The sequence below is a fragment of the Microcaecilia unicolor genome, chromosome 1 (assembly GCF_901765095.1).
Source record: "Microcaecilia unicolor chromosome 1, aMicUni1.1, whole genome shotgun sequence".
In the NCBI taxonomy this organism is placed as follows: Eukaryota; Metazoa; Chordata; class Amphibia; order Gymnophiona; family Siphonopidae; genus Microcaecilia; species Microcaecilia unicolor.
Window position 1 is genome coordinate 744,509,301 of NC_044031.1, and position 27,568 is coordinate 744,536,868.

Genomic DNA, 27,568 nt, shown 5'->3' on the forward strand with positions numbered 1-27,568 from the left:
CTGGTACTTTGCAGTTTTCACCCTACTGAATATTACCTCACCCTTTTTATTTTTTGGATCAAAATACAAAGTCCATAATTAACTTCCCTCCCGCATTTCGACCTCATTTTTCACAGACATGCATTATACCCCCAGATGGATGGATTGAATCTGTAGGGACACATTGCCCCTTCTACGAAGTAAGTTGCTTTAATAAAGGGCATGCTTAGTGGTTTCTGCAAGTGGATAAGCTACAGAAAACGTTCCACTGGAAACTGTGTCTCTCAGAGGAAGGAAGCCATTGAGGTCTTTTCTTTACCCTGCTAAGGTAGAAACAGGAAGCACAGGCTGGAGCTGCTGTTTAGAACGCACAGGTATAAAGAATCCGTTTGATTCCTTTCCAAGCAATGGGGGTTGTTTACTAAAGCTTAGCTCCAGTTATCTGCAGCAGGGCCCATAGGCAGGGCTGCCGAGAGGGGGGGGGGGGGGCAAAATTCCCCGGGCCAGGGCCTCCAAGGGGGGCCTGGCGTCGGGGTCAGGCCACCGGCGCTGCAGTCCCCGGTCTCACCTGCCTGCCTCCTCGGCTCCAGGCCCCCTGCATTCAAAGCGGCAGTCACAGATCACTTCTCTTCTGGCCTTCCCTCCCTGTGTCCCGCCCTCGCAGAAACCAGAAGTTACATCAGACGAGGGCGGGACACAGGGAGGGAAGGCCAGAAGAGACGCGATCTGCGACTGCCGCTTTGAATGAAGGGGAACCGGAGCCGTGGAGGCAGGCAGGTGAGACCACGGACTGCAGCGGCAGGGGGAGAGACTGGGGGCGGCAGCGGTGGGGAGGCGGAGGCAGGGCGGCCTTGTCCCGGGCCCGGCCTAGTCTCTCGGCGGCCCTGCCCATAGGAATAAAATGGGCCCTGCTGCAGACAACTCAAGCTAAGCTGTAAACAACCCCCAATGTGCCTCTAGTAGCAAGGACATGTTAATGAGAGTACACAACCTGGTGACATAACAGGGAGGATGGTAAAAACAAAAAAAAAACCCTAATATTTCATCTTGTGGCACATGCTTCAGAGAATACACAAAAGGAATAGTAAAACCAGAAAAGAAAAATCTTGCAAACTAGAAAAAGGGAGCAGATAGTCAGAAGCTCCTGGAAATGCTGGCAAGTATCCATTTGCTAAACAGCAATGGTCTGAGCTTTCCATTAAAGAAAAAAAACAAAAAAAGCATTTTATATAGCGGAGAATCTGAGTTTTGTTTTGTTTTTTTGTCTAAAACTAACTTTGCCATCAGCAGTATACAGCCCTCTAAGATAGGATAATTTATATTTTGCTTAGGTCTGAAACTTAATTGTTAAACCCATAAAGGTAACTGCGTCTGGCAGAGCAAACTATCCCATTTTCTTTTTCTTTTTGATAATGTTATCGCAAATTAGAGCCAGTTCATCCATTCCCTGTTCTGAAAAAGCTAGATTAAATGCTGAAAACCCTGCCAACGCTGCAGTATGTGTCTTGCCAATCCTTCTCTTTTTCTGCTGGGGGTTAGGCTCTCTGTGGTACTGCAGTATGTTCGGCACCTCTGCTTCTGTAGGACGTGGACCAAAAGAAAAGTTGAAAAGTGCATAGTTAGACTGTGTTACAACGGTTTGTCTCCCTTTTATCTCTATTCAAAGATTCAGGGGGAACTCAGTTGAAACAGCCATGGTAAAATGTATCTTGGGGTAGCAAGGGATGTATGAGTAAGGGTCTGGCTGAGTGGAGATAGTGTAGGTAGTGAGTGACGGTGTATATGAGTGTGTGTGTGTGTGTATCAGTGGTATGATATGTATATTAATGGCATTGGGAGAGTTTAGCTGATTATCTGGGGTGATGGGAGGGTGAGAAGTTAGAAGGCGGGAAGATGTAAATGAGCGTGTGTGTGCCAGGGCCGCCGAGAGAGTGAGCCAGGGCAGGGCTGTTGCTGCCACCGGGCCCGGGGCAGGGCCGCTGACCCACCCCCCAGGATCGGCTCCGTCCCTCCCCCTACAAAATTGTCATCGCCCCCGCTCGTCTGCCCAAAGTGCCTTGGCTGACCCTGCCAGCTGCAGGCAGCGCGGCTCCTTCCTCTGCCCAGCATTGCCTGCCCCTGCGGCTGCTTTCCTCAGGTCGCACATTCTCAGGCTCAAAATTGACAGAATGACACAGCACAAGAGCAGCATTCATACCAAAAAAAGTACTGCTCCTTTAGCAGCGCATTGTGTAGAGCAGAACCATACATTTGCCTCTTTGAAATGTGTTATTCTACAGCGATTCGAATGGCGAATGCATGGCGGGGACAGAAAGCTTGTTCTCCTACAGCAGGAACAAAGATGGATCTACCGCCTCAATACACTACAACCCAACGAGCTAAATACAAGAATAGAATGAAATCAGTTCTTCTACTACTACTACTACTTAGCATTTCTATAGCGCTGCCAGGGTTACGCAGCGCTGTACAAGTTTAACATGGGGAAGGACCGTTCCTGCTCGAAAGACCTTACAATCTAAAGGTTACAAACTATGTAGTCAGTGTAGGTAACATGAATGGGGAGGGTGGTTAGGCGCCAAAAGCAAGGGAGAAGAGATGGGCTTTGAGTAAGGACTTGAAGATGGGCAGGGAGGGCGCATGATGTATGGGCTCGGGAAGGCTGTTCCAGGCATATGGTGATGCGAGGCAGAAGGGGCGGAGTCTGGAGTTAGCGGGGTGGAGAAGGGTACAGATAGGAGTGCTTTGTCCTGAGAGCGGAGGTTACGGATGGGAACGTAAGGGGACAGGAGGTTAGAGAGGTAATGGGGGGCTGCAGATTGAGTGCATTTGAAGGTCAATAGGAGAAGCTTGAACTGTATACGGTAGCGGATCGGGAGCCAGTGAAGCGACTTGAGGAGAGGGGTGATATGAGAGTATCGGTTCACGCGGTAGATAAGACGTGCGGCAGAATTTTGGACAGATTGAAGGGGGGATAGGTGGGTAAGCGGGAGGCCAGCGAGGAGAAGGTTGCAATAGTCAAGACGAGAGGTAACGAGTGAGTGGACGAGGGTTCGGGTGGTCTGTTCAGAGAGGAATGGGCTAATTTTGCTAATATTATAGAGGAAGAAGCGACAGGTCTTAGCTGTCTGCTGGAAATCAGTTCTTCTAATTCAGCTGTCCGTTGTTTAGGGTTCCGAAAGTACAGACGATGTCTACGTCACACTCAGCTGAGTACTTGACATCCGATAAGGAGGGAGGAATCTAGTACAGCGCGTCTGACGTCACCATGGTATAAATGCCATCGCCATTTTGTCTGACATTAGAGGATAGAAAATACGAAATCCGAAGTAAGAAAGGTTCTGACAACGGGGAAGAGGTATTCTAGTACAAAGAGTGGTGTCATTATGGTACTTTCTTACAGATACTACAGTCAAGAATCAGTCGAGTAAATCCCACGGATCCTGATGCAGGAGGCGAAACTTGGGCCAAGTCGGGCCGTGGACGGGATTAAGAAGACTGAATGACCGCATATATAAGACTGCACAGTTGACTAACGAACAGCAAGATAAGTAACCCTCATAAAAAAATTTCATTATAAAACCTACAGTAAAGGTAATTGAGGGCTACACTGACAGAGCAGGTTTTTCAACCAGTGATGATCAGGCAGTGTTCTATAAAGTTGGGTTCAACGAAAGGAGTATGTGCCTGGGTTTGAGGCTTTTTCTCCTATGAACACATAACTGGACACTACATTACAAGTAGAGTAGAGGTCACAGGGTTTGATTTGGTATCCTCTTGCCAGTCAGGTTTTCAGGATATCCACAATGACTGTGCATGAGATTGATTTGCATATACTGCTTCTATTGTATGCAAATCTCTTTCATGCATATTCATTGTGGATATCCTGAAAACCTGACTGGCAAAGGGGTACTCTAGAACTGACTTGGGAACACTGCTCTGGGTAACACCCCAATATGCTCGTAACAGGTCACGTAATCTGAGATCCACTTTTTAAATTTCTGTCCCCCCGATATTCAAAAGCATTTAACTGGCCAGGTTCGGCACCAGGCCAGTTAATTGCCCCATAACTGGCTATCCGGCAATATTCAGCGGGGTGTAGCCGGCTATCCCCCGCTGAATATTACCGGTTAGCAGCTAGCGGATAACCGGTTATATCAGGCAATATAAATGGCTATCTGCCAAAAACTTGGGATACCTCTGGCCATTTTCAAGATAACCAGCTAAGTCTGAATATCTACTTAGCCAGATATGTTGAAACCAGCTAAACGTAAACCAGATGTTCAATGCCGGTCACCGGAAAGGGCTCAGCATTGAATATCCGGCATCACCACGGACCGCGGGAGTTAGTCGGGCTAACTCCAACAGTCTGAATATCAGCCCCTTTCTAAATTGCTTTTCACTATTTTCCAACCTGAATTCTCTAGGTAGACTATTCCACCAAGCCCATACGCCGTGCCCCCTCCCTACCCATCTTCAAATCAATGCTCAAAGCCCACCTCTTCAATGTCGCCTTCGGCACCTAATCACTACACCTCCTCTCAGAAAACTTATCTACCCCAACTTGACATTTCGTCCTTTAGATTGTAAGCTCTTCCGAGCAGGGACCGTCCTTATTGTTAATTTGTACAGCGCTGCGAAACTCTAGTAGCGCTCTAGAAATGTTAAGTAGTAGTAGTAGTAGTAGTAGTAGTAGTAGTAAGTAGGTGTGATAATGGAGATCATCCTGGACCTCAAACTCTCTCCTTTAATTCCCTTTATAGTAAGGACTTTCAACAAGATATCCTGAGTCTTAAGATTGGAAACAAAAAGGTAACACAATGAAAGAGTCAAATCTTATCGCCATGGTAAGGTCCTCTTCCGCAGCTTTAGAGCTGTTCTCTTCAATCCTCTGCTCACAGGCCTCCTCTAAATCCATGTCCCCAGGCCTTTCCTTAGCATTTGTGTTTGGAGGCCCTATCTCCATGGGCTGGGGCTCTTCCTCTGGCTCCTCTTTTCTCCACCCTCTTCCTCCTCTCTAGCTGTCTGGGTTTTCAATCCTCGCCCTTGAAGCCAGTCCTTCCTTCAATTGACAGCTAGAGGTTTAGAGAATATGGAAACCCCGCCACCCAGGTGTCTTCCCTGTTTCCTAGGGCCTTATCCTTAACCTCCTCACAATACTTTTGAAAACCCTAAAGTGTGTAAGTCCAAGCCCTTCTCCAGCCCCAGGAACATTTCTGCTCATTGCAAATAGAAGTATGCACGAAATAGCACCGTGTACACACTTTTACTCGCATAGACTCCAGGCAGTTTTGTAACAAGTTTTTTCTGTATGCACCAAAATGGCTTTTAAAATTACCCCCAGAATAGGCCAATTTGTACTGTCCATATCTTGTGAGTTCCTTCCAAGTTGTGCTAGCACTACTGTAATACTGTAGTCTCTGATCAGCCTGTTAAGGTGTGTTGACCCAATGAAGCTTGCTCAGACGACATGCTTGGCATGGGGGCAGCTGCTGACAGATTCACTTGGGAGAGCACAGCTAATTTTAGCTTCAAGTCTACTGAATGTGGTCAATGACAAGGAATAGAGGGCATGGGAAAGACACTAGGGAGACTATGGCAAAGCATTTCTGCATATTTATGCACTGTGTGTTACAAAAAGCTTACTGAAGGTATTAGTAGGGATGTGCGTATGCAAATAATTTTCAATTCTTTTTTGGATGTTTTTCCTGTTTTTGAGCATTTTTCATCTTCATTTCAGACATACATTTTATTTTTAAAATGTTTAAATAGAAGCAAATTGATTTTATGTGTGTTAATTCATAGGTTAGCACATGCTGAATTGATTTTAAACCAAATATCGCACTAATGAATTCAGATCCCAAAGTTCTGGCATAACCATTGGTGATAGATCTGTGAAGACATTTGAGATAGATGCATGATCCATACAAAGAAGATATTCATTCATTAAGAGAGCAATTTTCAAAAGTCATTTACTCATGTAAATGATTATTGCCAGGGTAAAGGGGCTTTTCAAAAATCACACAACCTCTGTCAGGGCAATTATATGCATGTGTCAGAATAATGGGTTATGTACTTGTATGTGCACTTATGTGTTTATATCATCACAAAACAATGGGAAAAAAACTTTGAAATTATGGGATAACAAAAAGTCACCTTATTCAAATCCCATCTATTTCAATAATAAATGCCTAAAATATCTCATTTTTATAAAAACAATTTAATAATGTTTTTTAATGTGCTCATAGATTCTCTTAAGGACCAGCACAGACCAGCTTGGTCTTATATTGTCCACAGGCTACTAATCATTGCACATTTTCTCTTCTATCTGTTTCATTACATGCAACCTTAGACACAAAACTTAGCTCAATAAAATGCCACTTAATTTAAATGGTCCTTAAATGGCATTTTATTGAGCTAAGTTTTGTGACTAAAATTACACGTAATGGCACAGATAGAAGAGAAAATGTGCAATGATTAGTAGCCTGTGGACAATATAAGACCAAGCTGGTCTGCGCTGGTCCTTAAGAGAATCTATGAGCACATAAAAAATATTAAAATATTTTTATAAAAATTAAATATTTTGTATGTTGGCATTATTTTTTTTAATTATTTATTTATAGCAATTTTACAATTATAATCAAGCATAACTAGTTTGAAAAGCGATACATTTTCCATTATACTTTTAAGGAAATTAAAGAGTAAAAAAACAAAATATAAATTCTCGCTCAAGTCCACAATATATGATTCAAGATGTTAAGAAAAATGGAATTATGTTCAAACAACAAATTTAAAGGTATTGGTTTGAGGGGTTTGCAGGATACACTGTTCGGTATTATATTAATCTATATAACAGGAAAGATGACACTTTTAACCCTCATTACTTTGCCTAGACGCTAAGAATGCAGTTAACTGAGCTAGATCAAAAAAGACATATTTAAACTATTGGTATTTCACCACACATTTACATGGAAACCTAAGAAAGAAAATTGCTCCCAGCTGAAGGACCCCAGGCTTCATCAAAAGAAATTGTTTACGTCTCTTTTGCGTATCCCTAGAGACGTCAGGAAATATTTGTATTTTTTGACCAAGAAACAGTTTATCTATATTTTTAAAATACATGTTGGCATTATTGTTGAAATAGATGGGATTTGTTTAAGGTGACTTATGTGTGTATACAAACGATGCTTACTTTACTTTCTGCCAGTGACACCATCACCAAGGTCTTTTTAAAGATCAATCTGTAGTGTCACTAGGTCAAAAGACAACACATTAAGGATTTTGCTCATTTGTTATTCATAACCCAATGCCTAATACTCACCTCTCAACATAACAAGAACAAATTCACCACCATCAACACACCAAAGCTGAACATTCCAATCTCGGACACCCTAAAAATTCTTGGAGTTACCATCGATCGACACCTAAAACTCAAGAGCCACGCGAAAAACACAACCAAGAAGATGTTCCACTCCATGTGGAAATTAAAAAGAGTAAGACCTTTCTTCCCAAGGACTGTTTTCCGTAACCTGGTACAATCAATGGTGCTCAGTCATCTAGACTACTGCAATGCACTCTATGCCGGCTGTAAAGAGCAAATAATCAAGAAACTTCATACAGCCCAGAACACTGCAGCTAGACTCATATTCGGTAAAACAAAATATGAAAGTGCTAAACCCCTACGAGAAAAACTACACTGGCTCCCACTTAAAGAACGCATCACGTTCAAAATATGCTCCCTAGTTCACAAAATCATTCACGGAGATGCACCAGCCTACATGTCAGACCTGATAGACTTACCACCCAGGAATGCCAAAAGATCATCCCGCACATTCCTGAATCTGCACTTCCCTAACTGCAAAGATCTGAAATACAAACTAACGCACGCGTCAAACTTTACCTACTTGAGCACACAGCTATGGAATGCATTGCCGCACAATTTTACGATTTATGAATTAATGAACTTCCGCAAACTACTGAAGACCCATCTCTTTAACAAGGCATACCACAAGGATCAACCAATGTGAATATACACAACTCCTCCACATATATTCAGAACTGTCTTACAATTTCTGCTTGTTATACTACTATCATGCCTTTCATTATCATGTTGCCCAAGAACTTTCTGCAACACTAAATGTCTATTTTCTAATATATTTCCACTATTCATAATTATTGTAAGCCACATTGAGCCTGCAAAGAGGTGGGAAAATGTGGGGTACAAATGCAATAAATAAATAAATAAAATAAGGAGGATGCAGGCCTCATGGCCGAAACACAGGTCCTGTGTCGAGTCTATGTTCAATAAATCTTCTTGAAGTACCCTTGTTTCTGGAATCCGTGGTCATTTTCCCACTTCACTCACTTTTTGCTACACACCGTGGGATCTTTCAGTTCTCCACCCAGGTGGATTTCTGTTGTATCTAAGCTCTTACATGGCACATATCGTACACATGGGCAAGACTCACAGTTATACATATACCACTTGTGTAGTACCATGAAGTCATAATAGCCATTTTCTAAGGGATAGGAGCAAGTGGTCTTCACTGCTGCTCCCATAATAGTAGCATAGTAGATTCCGGCAGATAAAGAACAATCACAAGAGGACCTTATGAGACTGGGAGATTGGGCATCCAAATGGCAGATGACATTTAATATGAGCAAGTGCAAAGTGATGACTGTGGGAAAGAGGATCCCAAATTATAGTTACGCGATGCAAGGCTCCACATTAGGAGTCACTGCACAGGAAAAGGATTTAGGTGTCATTGAGGGGCATAATCGAACGGGGGCGCCCATCTATAAGAGCAGCCATCTCAAATGACGGCCCCGTTAAGCGGCGTACCCGACTGTATTATCGAAACAAGATGGCCGGCCTTCTTTTGTTTCGATAATATGGTCAGGGCCGGCCAAATCTCAACATTTGGGCTGCCCTTAGAGATCGCCGGCATTAAAGATGGCTGCCATTGGTTTTCGCCGATAATGGAAACTAATGGCGGCCATCTCAAACCTGGCCAAATCCAAGCCATTTGGTCGTGGGAGGAGTCAGCATTTGTAGTGCACTGGTCTCCCTCACATGCCAGGACACCAACCGGGCACCCTAGGGGGCACTGCAGTGGACTTCACAAATTGCTCCCAGGTGCATAGCTCCCTTACCTTAGGTGCTGAGCCCCCCAAACCCCACTCCCCACAACTGTGCATCACTACCATAGCCCTTAAAGGGTAATGGGGGGGCACCTACATGTGGATACAGTGGGTTTCGGATGGGTTTTGGAGGGCTCACATTTACCACCACAAGTGTAACAGGTAGGGGAGGGATGGGCCTGGGTCTGCCTGCCTGGTGCACTGCAGTACCCACTAAAAACTGCTCCAGGGACCTGCATAGTGCTGTGATGGAGCTGGGTATGACATTTGAGGCTGGCATAGAGGCTGGCAAAAAATGTGTTTTAAATTTTTTGGGGGGGTGGGAGGGGGTTGGTGACCACTGGGGGAGTAAGGGGAGGTCATCCCCGATTCCCTCCAGTGGTAATCTGGTCAGTTCAGGCTCCTTTTCAAGGCTTGGTCGTGAACAAAAAGGGACCAAGTAAAGTCGGCCAAATGCTCGTCAGGGCTGGCCTTCTTTTATCCATTATTAGTCGAGGACGGCCATCTGTTAACCACGCCCCCGTCCTCCCTTCAGTACACTGCCGACACACCCCCTTGAACTTTGGCCGGCCCTGCGACGGAAAACAGTTGATGCTGGCCAAAATCGGCTTTCAATTATACCGATTTGGCTGGCCTTAGGAGAAAGCCGGCCATCTCCCGATTTGTGTTGGAAGATGGCCGCCCTTCTCCTTCGAAAATAAGCAGGATTGTTGATGATACATTGAAACTTACTGCTCAGTGTGCAGCAGCGGCTAAAAAAGCAAATAGAATGTTAAGAATTATTAGGAAAGGAATGGAAAACAAAAATGACAATGTTTTAAAGCCTTTGTATCATTCCATGGTGCGACCGCACCTTGAATACTATGCAATTCTGATCATCACATCTCAAAAAAGGTATAGTAGAATTAGAAAAGGTTCAGAGAAAGGCGACAAATGGTAAAGGGGATGGAACGACTTCCCTATGAGGAAAGGCTAAAGCGGCTAGGGCTCTTCAGCTTGGAGAAGAGACAGCTGAGGGGAGATATGATAGAGGTCTATAAAATAATGAGTGGAATGGAATGGGTAGCCATGAATCGCTTGTTTACTCTTTCCAAAAATACTAGGACTAGAGGGCACATAATAAAGCTACTAAGTAGTACATTTAAAACAAACCGGAGAAAATATTTCTTCACTCAACGTGTAATTAAACTGGAATTCATTGCCAGAGAAAGTGGTAAAAGCAGTTAGCTTAGCAGGTTTTTAAAAAGGTTTGGATAACTTCCTAAAAAAAAAGTCCATAATGTATTATTAAGATGGACTTGGGAAAATCCACTGCTTTTTACTAGGATAAATGGCACAAAATCCGTTTTACTTTTCTGGCATCTTGCCAGGTACTTGTGACCTGGATTGGCCACTGTTGGAAACAGGATACTGGGCTTGATGAACCTTCAGTCTGTCCCAGTATGGCAATGCTTATGTCACGTCATGCTATGTTATGTTATGTTATGTTAAGACCTGTACAGTCTATCCAGTCTGCCCAACAAAATAAACTCAGAAATATCAGTACGTCAGGCTCAGTCTGTGGCTGTCTTCAAGTCTAGGCTTAAAGCCCACCTCTTTGCTACTGCTTTCGACTCCTAACCATGACTCTCTTACTCAACACCCTCACTTATCACCCCTACCACTGCAATTTCCCCACCCCTAGCTGTCTGTTCGTCTGTCCAATTTAGATTGTAAGCTCTGTTGAGCAGGGACTGTTTTTTCATGTTAATTTGTACAGCGCTGCGTAAGTCTATAGAAATGTTTGATAGTAGTAGTAGTAGTAAATATCACCTGGGATATCACCATAGATATAAAGTAGGCCCGGAGGAGGTCTATCTGGTCCAAAAGGCGGGGGGGGGGGGGGGGGGGGGGTTGTGTCTCGCACAAGCTGGGGGAAGGGGGAAGGAAGGGGTCTTTTTCAGGGGCCTGCAGGGAGATTGGGGGGCTTAAAATAACAACAAAATGGTTATGCGGGTCCCAGCTGATATTCAATGCCAAGATCTGCATACCTAAACCGGCCCAGTTAGGACACCTTTTCAGCTGTCCTAACTTGGCTGGGTTATGTAGGTGTCCTCCTGCAAGGTTGAGGTTTCCACAGAATTCACCCTTCGAGGCTTCTGAGGTACCGACATTTCCCTGGACAGAAACAAGAAGTCATCTTCCACCTGTACCTGAGCACACGTCGCATCATAGGGCCAAACAAACTCGAGAGATATGAGGCCCCTGGGAGAGGTAAACCAACTGTCAGTCGTCTCCCCCCCCTGGCAGGTGTCCCAAGAAGAAGGCAGCCTGCCAAGGATAGGCAAACTTACCTCGACATCATGGAAGGACTGGCCAACCAGAAAGCCAAAAGAATCTCCAGCAGATAGCTCAACTTCAGCAGACTGTGGATTGGTGACCAACAGGTATAAGGTGGTACCGGTGACCTCCAAACATGGCAGAACCCCAATTGCCAATCCAAGGTCTCGAAAGTGGGCATGTGGGTTAAAGAACACTACATCATCCAGCAGACGTTGTCCTTGAGCGAGGCGAAGCTTGAGGGAAAAATCCCGAACTCTTCCTGGAATGGTTACATCCTTGTCACAGACTACCTCACAGACCTGGGGAATGGTCTGGCCAGACTTCAAACAAACAGCCGTAGGTTCAAGTTCCACTGGGTTGTTCTGCATTCTACTCCACAGGACAAGATTCACCAGGTCCACATAAACTCCCAGTCGTGCAAGGCAATCTGACCCCAAACATAAGGGTTCCCTCAAGCCCCGGACAATAGAGAAGTGGTGGGTGAATGTCTTCTTTCCCACAGTCAAGGGAAGGCCACATATTCCGTCAAGCGGCTTGGAGCCTTGTCCCGGTACCTGTACCGAAGTAGAGGAACATCTGCTGAAGGGAAGTTGTACAGACTTACGAATTTGGCTGTACAAAGAGTCACTGATGTAGGAGAGATCACTAGTGAACAGTAAAGTAGCTTGAAGCAACTGGGTGTTAGCCACTTGAACTGGTATGGTGAATTCATCACCTTTCTGGGTGATGACAGTCACCTTGCAAGGATGAGCAAAATCAGGACCAGAGATAGGAGGTGATTTGTCAAGTAATACGGGAGACACAGTATCTGTTAAGTCATCCGTCTTGGCTGAGTCCTGTGAAACAATCTCTAGTTGGTCCGCTTGTTGCACCAGCTCTTCATGCTTCTGACCCCCTTTTGGTGCCTCGGTCAACGGAGGCTCCCGCATGGGCGGATCCGCGGAACACCGGAGATCAGTCCGCAGGGGAGTGTCCTGTAGCTCCACAGAGTTGGCATCACCGACTGTACGCCAGTATCTCCCTCGCACATATTTAAGGGGTCGAGTGACTTTAGACCAGATCGTTTCCTCGTCATAATCCAAAACAGGCCGAAATCTCTTCAAAAGGTCATTTCCAATCAGAAATTCTTCACCCTCACTGGTAGTGATGATGGCTGGGTGCCTGACGGTCATCTGTCCAAGCTGTAAAGATAGCCAAACCTGTCCCACAGTTCCAATACTTTGATTGCCATAGGCCACCAGTGACAAGTCACACGGTGTGACATGCAGCACATCCTGACCCCCCCCTAGAGATGCCTCTAGTTTCTGAAACAGGCCCTGGGTGACCAAAGTCACCTCTGAGGCTGTATCCAGGAGACCTTCACAGGAAAGTACTTGTTGAATTAACAACTCCACGGTATATCTGTAACCTTTAGATATAAGCTTACCTAGAAAATACCTGACTTCCTGGGATGAGTCTTTTGAAAGAGGCCCTTCCGGGTTCGAGGGCTGAGACGCAGCATGGTTCACGGGGGACTCCTCACTGATGGGCGACAACGCATCCACGTGGACAGTGGGGACGCTTGCGGTAACAGGTTTTGTGGCCACGTCTAGTCATGCTTGTTCTTCCTCCGAAGAGGATGGCTGTTCCACCTCAACAGATTTAACACTAAGCCCAGAAGGGGTCGGCGGTCTAGAAGACTGGTCCTTCTGCTTCTGGAATTTGACCTTTTTATGAGATGGAGGTGTCTTAGGTACATTGCTAGACTCCGCGATTGAACATCTGGCCATCAATTGGTCCAGCTGAGCTTGCATAGCACGGATCTTCTCTGCATTCCACTTCTTTTGATTAAACCGCTTCTTTTTAGGTTGTTGCTGTCCCTCCTGTGCAATAGGGGGCGCTGCATCCCGCGGCAGGGCCTGAGAGCCCGGCGGCGTAGTTGGTCTCGGCGCTTTGTTTTCCAGAGAAAGCGTGGAAGTGACCGCACAAACAGCGGGTGTTATCACCCTGTTGCGACTCTTGGATGTCGGTTTAGGAGTCTCTGCGATTGGCTTGGCGCGGCAGATTTCAAAAATTCCTTCAGCCTGCTTTAGAAGGCTGGAATAGGGTTCTGCGTTTTTTCCTGCCAAGGGAATCTTTATCGGATCAGGCAGACCCTGTATAAAAAGTTCCCTGAAATCACCAAATTCAAGATCTTTAGAATCAGGCGGCACCCCCCCCTGGTAAAATGCACGCTTCAAGCGATGGGCCCACTCCCGCGGACTCTCCTCCGGATTACAACTAATAGTATACGCTGCACGCTTAGCTTCCAGAGAGTTGGCAAAGAGACCGTAGCGCTTCGCTAAGGCTTGCTCCACTGACCGTAAATCGGGGTTATCGGACATGATCAAATCTAGAACTTCATGGCACTCGGTACTAAAGGTCCATTTGAGGAGGGCTCTGATATCATTCTCAGAAGAGACGTGCATGGTCTGCAGGAGTTCATGCACTGCCTTAAGATGGGTTTCTATGGATACCAAGGCAGACTCTTTAAAAGGCGCTATTACGGTGCGTAGCATCTTTATAACATATGCCTGCCTCTCCATAGACATTCCTTTCTTGGGTTCCGGCTTGAAGTGCCGCTGATCACTACCAGGTGTAGAGAACATCGGGGCAGGTGCGTTGCTAAAACTGGGTGGATCTGCCGAAGGCTGAGGCCCTGAGCTAGGCACCTGACCAAATGAGCTGATGATTTCAGCAGGCAGTCCCTGGGCCCGTGCCCCCAATGGGTGTGGCACTGTCTCGGGTCTGCTGCTTCGTTCACCAGCCACTATGGGGCTGAATTGTACAGAGGGGCGGGAAAGAGCCGAAGCCATGCCCCCAATGGGTGTGTTTAACTCGGGTCCCTCCCGGCTCACGTAACGGTTCATTTCGGGAGCTGTGCTTGGGTGACCCACAGCAAAACTGTCGGGGAACTCTAAGGTATACGGTACTTCTTCCTGCGCCATTTGCGTAAGCTCTTGCTGCATTGTGGAAATCTTTACAGTGCACTCATCTAATGCTTTAGACAATGAATCTCTGTCCTTCACTGTACATTCTAATTGTAGTGAGACTGTCTCCTGTTTCTCTTTTAACTCCGCCAACTCTAGCTTGGCTGCGTGCCAATCTTGAAACACAGACACAGATTGTTCTTGAGTGGCCACTAGCTCCCTGCGCAACTCACTCTGAACACCTTCTGAGACCTGTTTTAGCTCCCGATTTAATGTCTGCAACTTATCTGTTTCCCTAGTCTGGTTGTGTAATGCATCAGTCAAACGAGAAAATTTCTCTTGCAACGAATCAAAAGACCCGAGGTACTGGGCAATTTCTTGCTTTAATGTGTAATTAAGTGCTTCACAATCAGTTAGGTCACACTGCAAAGTTTTACACTTATCATACAGTGTCTGGCACTCCGTACAAATCTCTTCAGAGGAATGAGGTGGGGCGGGGCTTACATTGGTCCCTGCTAACGCAGATTTGACAGTCTGTAAATCAACTCGTAATGCAGCTAACTCACTGTCTCGCTCCTGGACAGTTTCCCTAGTCTGGGACAAATCTAACTGCAACTCTGCTATGCGATCTGTTAGAGGTACAGATACCTGTCTTATCTCATTCATCAAAGAGTCTTTAACTGCCAAAAGAGACACGCCCAGTTCACAAAGCATCCATTGTGACAAATGCTGTTTCTCTTTTATAATTGTATTTAAAACCGTAGCATATGCTTCTGAGCTATTCGGTGAACTGCTACCAAATAAAGCACGTACAGACTCTACTGTAGGAGGTGCTGGTTTCGTCTTACTATGAGAGAGTGGCAGTAATATTTTCAGCACGCCCTTCTCCTGTTCACTCAGGAGAATTTCAGGCAATGTGCCAACCGTGCCGGTCGCCATGTTAAAGACTAAACACACCCTGTTTTCCTTCCTTACAGAGAGTTAGAGAAACCGTTTTTTTTTTTTTCACTTTTGGAGCTCAGAGTAATAAATCTGTCAACCAATTACAGCAATAAAACACAGCTGTATAAACAAAGTTCTGCCGTCAGCTAGGGTAAAACTGCAGTTCGTGCAAAAAAAAAACAGAAGGTGAAACCAGCTTTCTGAAAAGCCCCAGAAAAAGTTTTAACTTCTGCTATTCCTGCACTAACCATCCCGGACGAGCCCCCAATTTGTAGGTGGTTATATATATATTTTGTAAGAGGCCAATTCCTACCTATGTACTCGCTTATGTCTAGGGGGCGTGGCCTCTGCCCAACCTTAGCTGCATGGAAAATAACGGACAGACCAATGGAATATATTAGTTTATTTATACAGCGTTATATACAAAAATATAGAAAACTCTTATCAGCTTATAGCATCAGCAATTCCTGATTGCATGCACAATGATACCAAAATATAGAGAATAACTATGATTATCCTATGGGCTAAAATCTGTAATGACAGATAAACACAATACCGAGATCCTAATGATTACCACACAAATCTTATACTAGGCTAACAGCAACTAGAGATCATAAATCCTGACGTCACACATCTGATGGGTCCGAGCACAGACTAATTATCTAACCCAGCCTGAAGGAAGTAAACTATGATCTCACCGTCCCGGTCACCAGATCAGATTCCTTCCGATACCTCAGCCGAATGTCTCAGCGAGGTCCCACAAGCTCAGGTGATGCACTTGTTTTGATCAGCCACAGATGATACAGACTCAGTATAGATCCTGTAGACAGCTGTAATCTGGGGAAAAGCTTTGCCAGGTATTATCAGTAAGTCTCTCAGGTAAATCAGGTGCTTGCAGAAATGCAAGTGTTCTCCTCCTCTGTTCTTCTGTTCTTCTCTCTTCGGTTCTTCAGCAACTAGTCTCCTTCTGTTCCCGCTTCTCAGACCAATCAGTTTTCTGGGAGCCAATCAGAAATAATCCCACCATGTACTCCCAGCATCTGTATGAAGCTTCCTTTGTCCGTCTTATCTCGTAAGCTCTCTCTCTCTCCCTCAAGGACATGCATTCTCCCCCGATACAGAGTGACCTTGGAGGTGGTGCAGGCTTCAGTAAATCTATTACAAGCTGAAATGCTGACTTCTGCACAGTTGGTAGTCAGACATATAGGTGAAAGGTTGCAGCGTCCATTTTGGCTGTAAAGGTGCTCTCATATGCACACAGGGTGGGTGAGATCACAGCAAATACTCCTACAGTTAGCTATATGGGTCCCTGCAGTGAATATAACCGGCACCTGCATAACCACAGGCTCCTCCCCAGTGCTGCCCCTGACCTGCCTATTTTTAACATGGGCAATCAGAGATGATATACAGCAGCACTGCGGTTTACTGCTGCTGAATATTGACAGTTGAGCAGGTCACTGCAATTTAGGTGGGCTGGAACCTCTCCTGCTTGTTTAACTTGCTCTGAATATAAGGCCCATAATTTAAAGAATGATATATGGTCCACACATATCTTAGATGCGCATGCTTTCATCAGTTGTTTGGTTGAGTGGAGGAGTAACCCAGTGGTTAGTGCAGTGCACTTTGATCCTACATGTGGGTACAGTGGGTTTTTGGGGGGGGGGGGGGGGTTGGAGGGCTCTACATTAACCACCACAAGTGTAACAGGTGTGGGGGGGGATGGGCCTGGGTCCACCTGCCTGAAGTGCACTGCACCCAATAAAAATTGCTCCAGGGACCTGCATGCTGCTGTCAAGGATCTGGGTATGACATTTTAGGCTGACATAGAGGCTGGCAAAAAAAGTTTTTTGGGTGGGAGGGGGTTGGTGACCACTAGGGGAGTAAGGGGAGGTCACCCCGCTTCCCTCCGGTGGTCATCTGGTCAGTTTGGGCACTTTTTCCAGACTTGATCCTAAAAATACATGGACCAAGTCCGGCCGGCGAAATGCTTGTTTCAGCTGGCCTCTTTTTTTCCATTATTAGCCGAAGCCGGCCATCTCGTACCCACATCCCCGCCCCTTGTCCCACCTTCACTACCCTACCAACATGTTCCCTTGAAGGTTGGCCGGCGCCGTGACGAAACAGCAGTTGAAGCCAGCCAAAATTGGCTTTCGATAATACCGATCTGGCTGGGATCGGGAGATCGCCGGCGATCTCCCAATTTCTGTCGGAAGATCGCCGGCGAGCCCTTTCGAAAATAAGCCTGCTAGTATATACAGGTACTGGGGCAACGGAGGGTCAAGTGACTTGCCCAGAGACACAAGAAGCTGCAGTAGGAACTGAACGCAGTTCTTCAGGATCAAAGTCTGCTGCACTAACCACTAGGCTAATCCTCCACTCCAGACTCCAACCACAAAGAAGTCCAACCTGGAGTGCAAAAATGCTCTATTTCTTTTGGTCATTATGAGGGTCAATTAGTAAGGCAAGCTCACATTTTCGGCACATGCTAAAATTGTGGGCATGCTAAACATTAGACACGCTAATGCATTCCTATGGACATTTCTAACGTTTAGCGTTACTTTCTGCTGATTTTCGCTATATTGGAAACAAATGTTAAAACTCTCTCTCCCAAAATCTATTAGATTTGATTCCAATTACTTACAGTTCTGAAAATTGCTAAAAACTCATTTCTCCACCAGTTCATTCTAGAATTCATTACATTGGTTAATATAACAATAGTTCAATATAAAACAAAGCAATTAATACTCTCAATATTTAGTTCAGTAATTTGGATATGATGGAGGGAAAGACTTCAGATGCTCAACCGTTTTTATATCAACCCTTAGATAAACATTTTATGATTGATGCCTACAATATCCCTCAGTGAAGAAAAATTTTTCTGCGTGGATATCAGGCTAGCTCGTCATTAGTCAAAAAACCTCCGTATTTTATTGCTGACGTTTTTTGGTACTTTGAAATATAGGCTGCACTTATCTGAGCTTGTGACCGGGCTGGAGACGCTCTACAGCAAGCTTCTGTTTCGCAAAGAGCTTCTTAAGGAGCAAAGACCTCCGTCATATTGAGTGCTCAGGTAATGTTCAGCTGAAGTCCTGATCGGGCTGGTGTATTGTTAGTCAGCAATACACCATCCGTTCACTTAATATAACAATAACCAGTTCATAATCTTGTCACTTTTCTGTATTGCGAATCTATCAATATATACACTATCCACCTTATAATTGAAAGAGAAAAACGCCTAGATTTCGACCCAAATCGGGAGATAGACGTTTATCTCACAAAAACGAATAAATCGGTATACTGGAAAGCCGATTTTGGACGTTTTCAACTGCACTCCATCGTGGAAGCGTACAAAGTGACGGGGGCGTGTCGGAGGAGTGGCGAAGGTGGAACTGGGGTGTCGTTATCGGCCGAGGAGAGATGGGCGCCTTTCGCCGATAATGGAAAAAAAGTATGCGTTTGTAGCTAGAATTTAGGACACTTTTCCAGGACCCTGTTTTTTCAATAATAAGGCCCCAAAAAGTGCCCTAAATGACCAGATTACCACCAGAGGGAATCGGGGATGACCTCCCCTGACTCCCCCAGTGGTCACTAACCCCCTCCCACCACAAAAAATGATGTTTCACAACTTCTTATTTTCACCCTCAAATGTCATACCCACCTCCCTGGCAGCAGTATGCAGGTCCCTGGAGCAGTTGTTAGGAGGTGCAGTAGACTTCAGGCAGGTGGACCCAGGCCCATCCCCCCTACCTGTTACAATTGTGCTGCTTAATGCTTACTCGCCCAACCCCCCCAAACCCACTGTACCCACATGTAGGTGCCCCCTTTCACCCCTTAGGGCTATAGTAATGGTGTAGACTTGTGGGCAGTGGGTTTTGAGGGGGATTTGGGGGGCTCAACACACAAGGGAAGGGTGCTATGCACCTGGGAGCTCTTTTACCTTTTTTTTTTGTTTTTGTAAAAGTGCCCCCTAGGGTGCCCGGTTGGTGTCCTGGCATGTGAGGGGGACCAGTGCACTACGACTCCTGGCCCCTCCCACGAACAAATGCCTTGGATTTATTCGTTTTTGAGCTGGGCGCTTTCATTTTCCATTATCACTGAAAAACAAAAACGCCCAGCTCACAAATTGTCGAATAAAACATGGACGTCTATTTTTTTCGAAAATACGGTTCGGTCCGCCCCTTTACGGACCCGTTCTCGGAGATAAACGCCCATGGAGATAGACGTTTTCGTTCGATTATGCCCCTCTCTTTGTAGCTTATTTGCTAATCTATTACTCTCAGCCACTTCATCATACTTCTTCACTATTGTGGAAATTCTAACTCTGTATTTTTAATCTAAACCGTAAGCCACATTGAACTCGAATTTGTTTTCGGGATAATGTGGGATACAATTGTCATAGATAAATAAATAAAATTGCAGATTGGGAATTCTATAGACCTTTCTGTACCAAGCCAAACTGCAAATGTTGATTTCCAGTCTCTGCCACATCACAACTCATCCTAAAGAAATTCCAAGCAACCACCTACTTGATTGTCCGGGTGTGTTTCCTTGTGTAGGGACAGATGACTTTAAAGAGCATCTCCATAGCTCCATTAATACCCAGCATGGCCCCAGTAGGAACTATAGGCAAAGGAGAACAATGGTTAGTAGATAAACAGTAAAACCTCATTTCTGATATTAACAAATAGATGCATGTTTAACATTTGGATATTATTCATAATTCGTTGCCGGAGAACGTGGTGAAGGTGGTTAGCTTGGCAGAGTTTAAAAAGGGGTTAGACGGTTTCCTAAAGGACAAGTCCATAAACCACTACTAAATGGACTTGGGAAAAATCCACAATTCCAGGAATAACATGTATAGAATGTTTGTAGGTTTGGGAAGCTTGCCAGATGCCCTTGGCCTGGATTGGCCGCTGTCGTGGACAGGATGCTGGGCTCGATGGACCCTTGGTCTTTTCCCAGTGTGGCATTACTTATGTACTTATGTCCTCTACTTGGCTCACTTTTATTACATAAGCAGTGATTTAACCTATTGTGATGTCATAGTGGCTCATTCTACCAATAAGAGCCAACCTCATTAGTGATGTCACAATGGCTTGATTGTATAGAATGTTTGTACGTTTGGGAAGCTCGCCAGGTGCCCTTGGCCTGGATTGGCCGCTGTCGTGGACAGGATGCTGGGCTCGATGGACCCTTGGTCTTTTCCCAGTGTGCCATTACTTATGTACTTATCAACATATATTTAAGCTTAGAGAAAACAAACTGTAAATATGGGAAAATATTAGGTTCTACTTATATTTCACTCCAGTTTTCCAAGCCAGAGTTCATGGATATTTCTGTTTTGCACCTATTTTCCAATGGATCTTATATTCAATGAAAATAATGGGTAAAGATTTGAAAATGCAATCCATAGCTGATATTTTTCTCCCTTCATCTAAAGGCATCCGTGGATATGTTTCCTCTCAATGCACCTAAAAGTATATGTTCTAGAACACTGCAAATACTTTTCACCACATTGGGCCAAATTCTATATATGGCGCTTAAAATATCTGCACAGAAAACATTTTTGCCTAAGCATATTCTATCCTAGTGCCTAAAACTATGCGCATCCATTTACACCAATGAAAATGTAGCGTAAATCCCGGCACGTCGATTTAAGTGCAGAGGGCCATGGGTGGGTGGAATGGTCCCCTAAGTTATTTACTTACATTTCTATGGATAAGGTTCTATCAAGAAATATTCCTAATACCCTGGTAGATGATTCTCTTAGAAGGATCTCTCCTGAGCATAAGGTCATTTTCGAAGGAATAGGAACCAAAGCATTACTAAACCATAAAAATTTTGTTTATTAAATTTCACAAGACGCCCCTGGCCCATTGAACAACTAGATCTATGCATGCTTTCAATCTTTCCAATGATAGAGAAAACGTAGAACTGATGTCACTTTTCAAATCATAGCCAAAACATTATAACAAGTGGAGAGGCATTTTAGAAAGGTCGTACAACTCAGAATGTGGACTTCCCAGTCAAAACTTCACAAACAGATGTCCATCTCATATGTATTTTAGAATGGGATACAGCCTGTTGTAAAATACAAGCGAGATGGAAATCTGTGTGCTGGAAATGTCCAGCATGAACATCCATTTTATAAACTGAAATGTCCAAATTATGAACCAGGCAAAATGTGGGACATGGACATTTCGTGACAGCAAAGGAACATCCATCTTCTAAAATGGCCACGTGGAGGGGCATAATTGAATGGGGCGCCCAAGTTTTCCTGAGGGCATCCTCGCAGGACGTCCCTGCGAAAGGACGGGGAAAGATGTGTGGCCATCTTTCGTTTTGATAATACGGTCGAGGGCGCCCAAATCTCAACATTTAGGTTGACCTTAGAGATGGTCAACCTAATTGTTGAGATGGTCGACCTTAGAGATGGTCGATCCCTGATTTTCGGCGATAATGGAAACCGAGGACGCCCATCTCAAAAACGACCAAATCCAACTCATTTGGTCGCCAGCATTCGTAGTGCACTGGTCCCCCTGGCATGCCAGGACACCAATCGGGCACCCTAGGGGGCACTGCAGTGGACTAATGCACTAACTGAATGGAAAAAAGCCCTTCCCTTACCGATCCCTTAGCGAGTCGGAAAGGAACGGGCATGCATGAAGGAAATCGCTTGCAAATGAGCTGCTCGCTGTTAGCTCATTTGCACACGATTTCCTTTCTAAGGAGGGAAAGCCAGTGCAGAGCAGCCAAGCATTATGCGGGGCTGCTCTGTGCACGCCAAAAACGGCTTCATACACGCGTGTATAATAGCATCTATAACCTTAAAAAAACACAAGTTCAGGTGAAAACGTCCAAGTGCTAGTCAGGGACGTCTTTTTATTTTTTAGAGTATAGGTGAAGGACGTCCTTCGCTATGTCAGAGTATGGGTGAAGGACGTCCTTTGCTATGTCTCCGTCCCTGCGATGGCAGTTGAGGACATCCAAAATGGATGTTTCTGTAAGAAGGATGTCCATGCCTTTGCTATGCCTCTGACACACCCTTTATTTATTTATTTGGATTTTGGATCACAAGTAGCAGCAGTGGAATTTGAACGGGCCACCTCTAGATTGCAAGACCAGTGCTCTAACCATTAGGCCACTCCTCCACTCCACTCCCTTGAAATTTGGCCGTCCCTGTGGGGGGGGGGGGCAGTTCAGGACGTCCAAAATGTTTGAAAGAAGGACGTCCATGCCTTCGCTATGCCTCCACTGACACACACACACTCCCCCCCACCACCACCACCAGGGACCTGCATACTTCTGCGATGGACCTGAGTATGATATTTGAGTCTGGCAAAAAAAAGTTTTTAAAGTTGTTTTTTCAGGGTGGGAGGGGGTCAGTCACCACTGGGGGAGTCAGGGGAGGTTATCCCTGATTCCCTCCGGTAGTCATCTGGTCAGTTCGGGCACCTTTTTGAGGCTTGGTCGTAAGAAAAAATGGACCAAGTAAAGTCGACTAAGTGCTTGTCAGGGATGCCCTTCTTTTTTCCATTATCGCTCAAGGACGCCCATCTGTTAGGCACGCCCTAGTCCTGCCTTTGCTACGCCTCCGACACACCCCCGGGAATTTTGGTCATCCCCACGACAGGAAGTAGTTGAGGACACCCTCAATTATGCCGATTTGGGCGACCCTGAGAAAAGGACGCCCATCTCCCAATTTGTGTTGAAAGATGAGCGCCCTTCTCTTTCGAAAATAAGCTTGATAGACACTGAAGTGGAAAAATAGCCTAGGGGCTCTTTTACTAAGTCACATAATAATCTACGTGCACTCAACGCGCACCAAAATGGAGTCACCGTGTGTCTCTTGCAGTAATTTCATTTTTGGCACACAGCCGATACACGCAGCCAAAAAATAATTTTTATTTTTGGGCACGTGCCAAGTGGCATTTGAAGCGTGTAGGTCACTACCGCCCGGTTACCACGTGAGACTTTACTGCTAGGTCAATGGCTGGCGGGAAGTCGTAGACCCAAAATGGATACATGGCAATTTTGATTTTGCTGCACACGTCCATTTATGGCAAAAATTTTAAAAAGCCTTTTTTACAGGCATGCTGAAAAATGGATCGACATGCACCCCAAACCCGCGCCTACATTACCGTAAGCCATTTTTCAGCTTTGGGAATTTTTCCTTCTCCAATATTTGAAAAAAGTTATTGTGTACAAATAATATTTATTAATAACTTGAACTGATTATGACCACAGGTTATGGACTATTAATGTGTGGTCACACACGACATTTGATAGAATACATTTGATATAAATTTGAAGACCAAATTATTTCCTTAAAGGATAAAAGCACAAAACCCCTCCGTGAAAAGCTACACTGGCTCCCAATCAAAGAACGCATTGCTTTCAAAATCTGCACCCTGGTTCACAAAATCATCTACGGTGAAGCCCCAGGATACACGACAGACCTGATCGACTTACCAACCAGAAACATATCCGAATCAACACGAACATTTCTAAATCTTCTCTACCCAAGCTGCAAAGGTCTTAAATACAAATCAAACTACGCATCCAGTTTCTCCTACATAAGCACGCAATAATGGAACGCATTACCAAAAGCCTTGAAAACGAAATACAACTACCTAAAATTCCGGAAATCACTAAAGACTAACCTGTTCCAAAAGGCATACCCTACCGACCCAACTAAATGCCTGAACTCTACTACACAACAAAACTCAAGTACGTAATGGACATTACTCAACTCTTACGTTGTACGACTCCCTAATGTGACAGTGCTACATGAACTCTATCCTATCACAACATTACCTTGTACTTGTTCATCGGAGACTTTGAAGCCTCTCCGGTACTATGTAAGCCACATTGAGCCTGCAAATAGGTGGGGAAATGTGGGATACAATTGTAAAGCACATAAAAGCAGCTGACTTTTTGCGGCGCCTGTGCAACAGCCCCATTTTGAGCCGTTAGGCCGGCCAAATGTAAGTGTGATATTTTTCAGTCTCTTCAATTCAGTTCTGTGGGATAAGCGAGACTTTGAATGGTTATTGATCATGTGTTGTTATTTTTAGGACTTCATGATTGGCCACTTCAGCAGTACTCTTGGATTGGGCGTCCGTTTTTCCCCCTGAAGAAGCTCCTCCGGCGAAACGGTCCGTTGGGCGGGGAACCCCATTTCCGATGCTGCTTTGAGCTAAGTGGGTTTTTCTTTTTAATATATTTGATGTCCTTTAAGTTTTTTGGCACCCAGTGGATTGAGCATATTTCTTAAAAATTCCTTAAAAAATATATTGTTCCACACCAAGGGAGGAGGTTGGGTAAAGACCGATGATTGATCTATGGTGGTTGTCTAAATGAGTAATTTCAGCAATGGTGCTGTAACTTCACCTGTCTGAGGTCTCTTCCCCCCTTCCATTCATTGTTTGACACCCTACACTCTGCAAGAGTAGACCCGCAGTGTATATGATTATTGGATGCAAATGTAACAAATAAATAAATAAATAAAAAGATTTGTTTCATGTAAATAATTATTTTGTGCCCCTTTAACCAAGCTGTGGCCTGCGCTTGCATCGGCACATGCTTTTGACATACGCTGAGGCCCCCTTTTACCGCAGTGGGTAAAAGGTAGGTCTTTCTTTTCTTCAGGAAATGGCCATGTGGCAAGTGAAGCACTTGCCGGGCGGCCATTTTGGGAGGGAGCCCTTACCGCCACCTATTGAGGTGGTGGTAAGGGCTCCCACGTTAACCTGGCGATTACCGGGCAGTGCACAGCACTGCCCAATTACCACTGGGTACGCGCCAGTGCTGCAAAAATAAAATAAAATAATATAAATAAAAATAAATAAAATAAAAATATTTTTGTAGCACCGGATATGACGGCGCGCTGGGGGTGGGAAGTACTGCTGGGCTGGCAGCACTTCCTTTTTAGCGAGCGTAAAGCCCGCGTTGGGCTTACTGCTGTTTTGTAAAAGGGGCCCTTTGTGAACATTCCTGTTTGATTAGGACTGGCTTGGGGAGTTCCATTTTGATACATGCTATCATAGCATATTTGCTAATATAGTAATAAACATGTTATAAGGCTAATAAACTGGGCTAGACATTCTGTCTGTATGTAATAAAAGTACAAGGTTGGTCAGCTAAGCCTGAAAAAGTACCTGACACCTAGGAGGTGGCATTTTCTGCAGATTGCAGCATATATAAAGGGCAAACCTGACATCCTTCAACATCAGGTAACAAGGCAAATGCATTTCCAAGCAGTTGGTTATTAGAGGAAAAAGGTCTTTGCTGTCATTGACATTGTTCATGTAGCCAAGGATCACTGTAGGCATTCAAAAGCTTGAGGTTAAACTGTAGTTTGAGCCTCAAAAGTATCTATTAGTTGACTAAAATTGTTTTGGTTTGAGAACAGCTCTTTTCAGGTTTGAGGCGCTGGCAGACTGAGTAGTGCAGCCATTCCAGTGCCTACATTACAGGGTTCTCAGAGTCAGGGGAATGTAACAATAGTAACATAGTAGATGACGGCAGAGAAAGACCTGCACGGTCTATCCAGTCTGCCCAGCAAGATAACTCATAAGTGCTACTTTTTGTGTATACCTGACCTTGATTTGTATCTGCCATTTTCACGGCACAGACCGTAGAAGTCTAACCCAGCACTAGCCCCGCCTCCCAACCACCAGCCCCGCCCCCCACCTCCGGCTCTGCCACCCAATCTCCGCTAAGCTTCTGAGGATCTATTCTTCTGAACAGGATTCCTTTATGTGTCCTCCTTGCCTTCCCCATTTGGGGCCCTGTTTACTAAGCAGCATTATAGGCACGCTAACGTTTTTAACGGGCGTTAACCATGTACGCATGTTAACCAAGTGTGTGCCTACACTATCCCTATAGGCGCCGACATGGTTAGTATGCACCAGGGGCGGAGCCAGATTTTGGCGGGAGGGGGGTCCAGAGCCCGAGGTGAGGGGGCACATTTTAGCCCCCCCCCCCCCGCCGCCATTGCCGACACCCCCCCGCCATTGCTGTCACCCCCACCAACAACTTTGACCACCCCCCCCACCGACGACCCTCTCAACCCCCCTCCCGCCGTCAACCTGCCGTCGCCATCTGCTACCTTTGCTGGTGGGGGCCCCAACCCCCGGCAGCCGAAGTCTTCTTTCGTTTTGCTTCTGAGTCTGTCCTGCACCAGACATCAGACTCACAGAAACAGAACGAAGCCTTGCGATCTGCAAGGCTTCGTTCTGTTTCTGTGAGTCTGACGTCCTGCACGTTGGGGTCCCCTGCCAGCAAAGGTAGCAGACGGCGACAGCGGGTTGACGGCAGGAGGGGGGTTGAGAGTGTCGGCGGTGGGGGGAGTCCAGGGCCAAATCTATGGGGGCCCAGGTCCCCGTGGCCCCATAGTAGCTACGCCACTGGCATGCACATTAAGTGTAGGTGTGCTAAAACGCACCTTAGCAAACAGGGCCCTGAGGGGTCCTTTTACTAATGTGCGCTGAAAAAATGTCCTGCTGTAGTGTAGGCTCAGGTTTTGTGCACGTGCAGATCCATTGTTCAGCGCACCTGTAAAAAAAATGCCTTTTTAAAATTTTTGCTGAAAATGGATGTGCGGCGAAATTTAAAACTGGCGCGCGTCCATTTTGGGTCTGAGAGCTTACCGCCAGCCATTGACTTAGCGGTAAGGTCTCTCGCGTTAACCATGCGGTTATAGCCTAGGAGCATCAAGTCGGAGTTACTGCCCGATTTTCGCTGCGTGCCAGAAAATTAAAAAAAATATTTTCTGGAGTGCGTAGCAGACGCGTGTAAAAAAAAAAATGAAATTATCGCATGGGACACGCAGTAGCTGGGCAGGAACTCCAAACTGGCGCGCATTGGGTGCGCGTAAACGCCTATGCAAGCTTAATAAAAGGGCCTCTTACTCTCTTGCATTTTGTCTTCTGTCCCCAAGAGCAATCTGTCATTGAACTTTGAAAACACCTACTGGCACAGAGGACAAATGGTTATAAACATGCACTTTTAGTAGTTTTCTGCTATCAATTTACCTCCTCTCCTGGAATATATGAGCCCTTTTAAGATGCAACTGGCCAAACTGCGATATGACTAGAATACTGCAGCTAGAACGTTTCTAGGCCTTCAGCAATCTGAGCCAATAGCATGGCTCTGCACATGCTGCATTGGCGTCCTGTCTTATATTTAAAGCTTTGACCTGCTATTGTTAAGATAGTGTTTTTAGAGGCCCTGGC

General features: G+C 45.3%; 1 protein-coding gene across 1 annotated transcript in view; it reads right to left on the minus strand.

The window, feature by feature from the left end:
* The window catches only part of AGBL1 (ATP/GTP binding protein like 1), a 1,046,841-nt gene that overhangs the window by 977,575 nt on the left and 41,698 nt on the right, over positions 1–27,568 (minus strand). Inside the window, exon 5 of the mRNA XM_030192481.1 lies at positions 19,856–19,949. Coding sequence (XP_030048341.1) covers positions 19,856–19,949 — 94 coding nt within the window. The remainder of the gene's footprint in view (positions 1–19,855; positions 19,950–27,568) is intronic.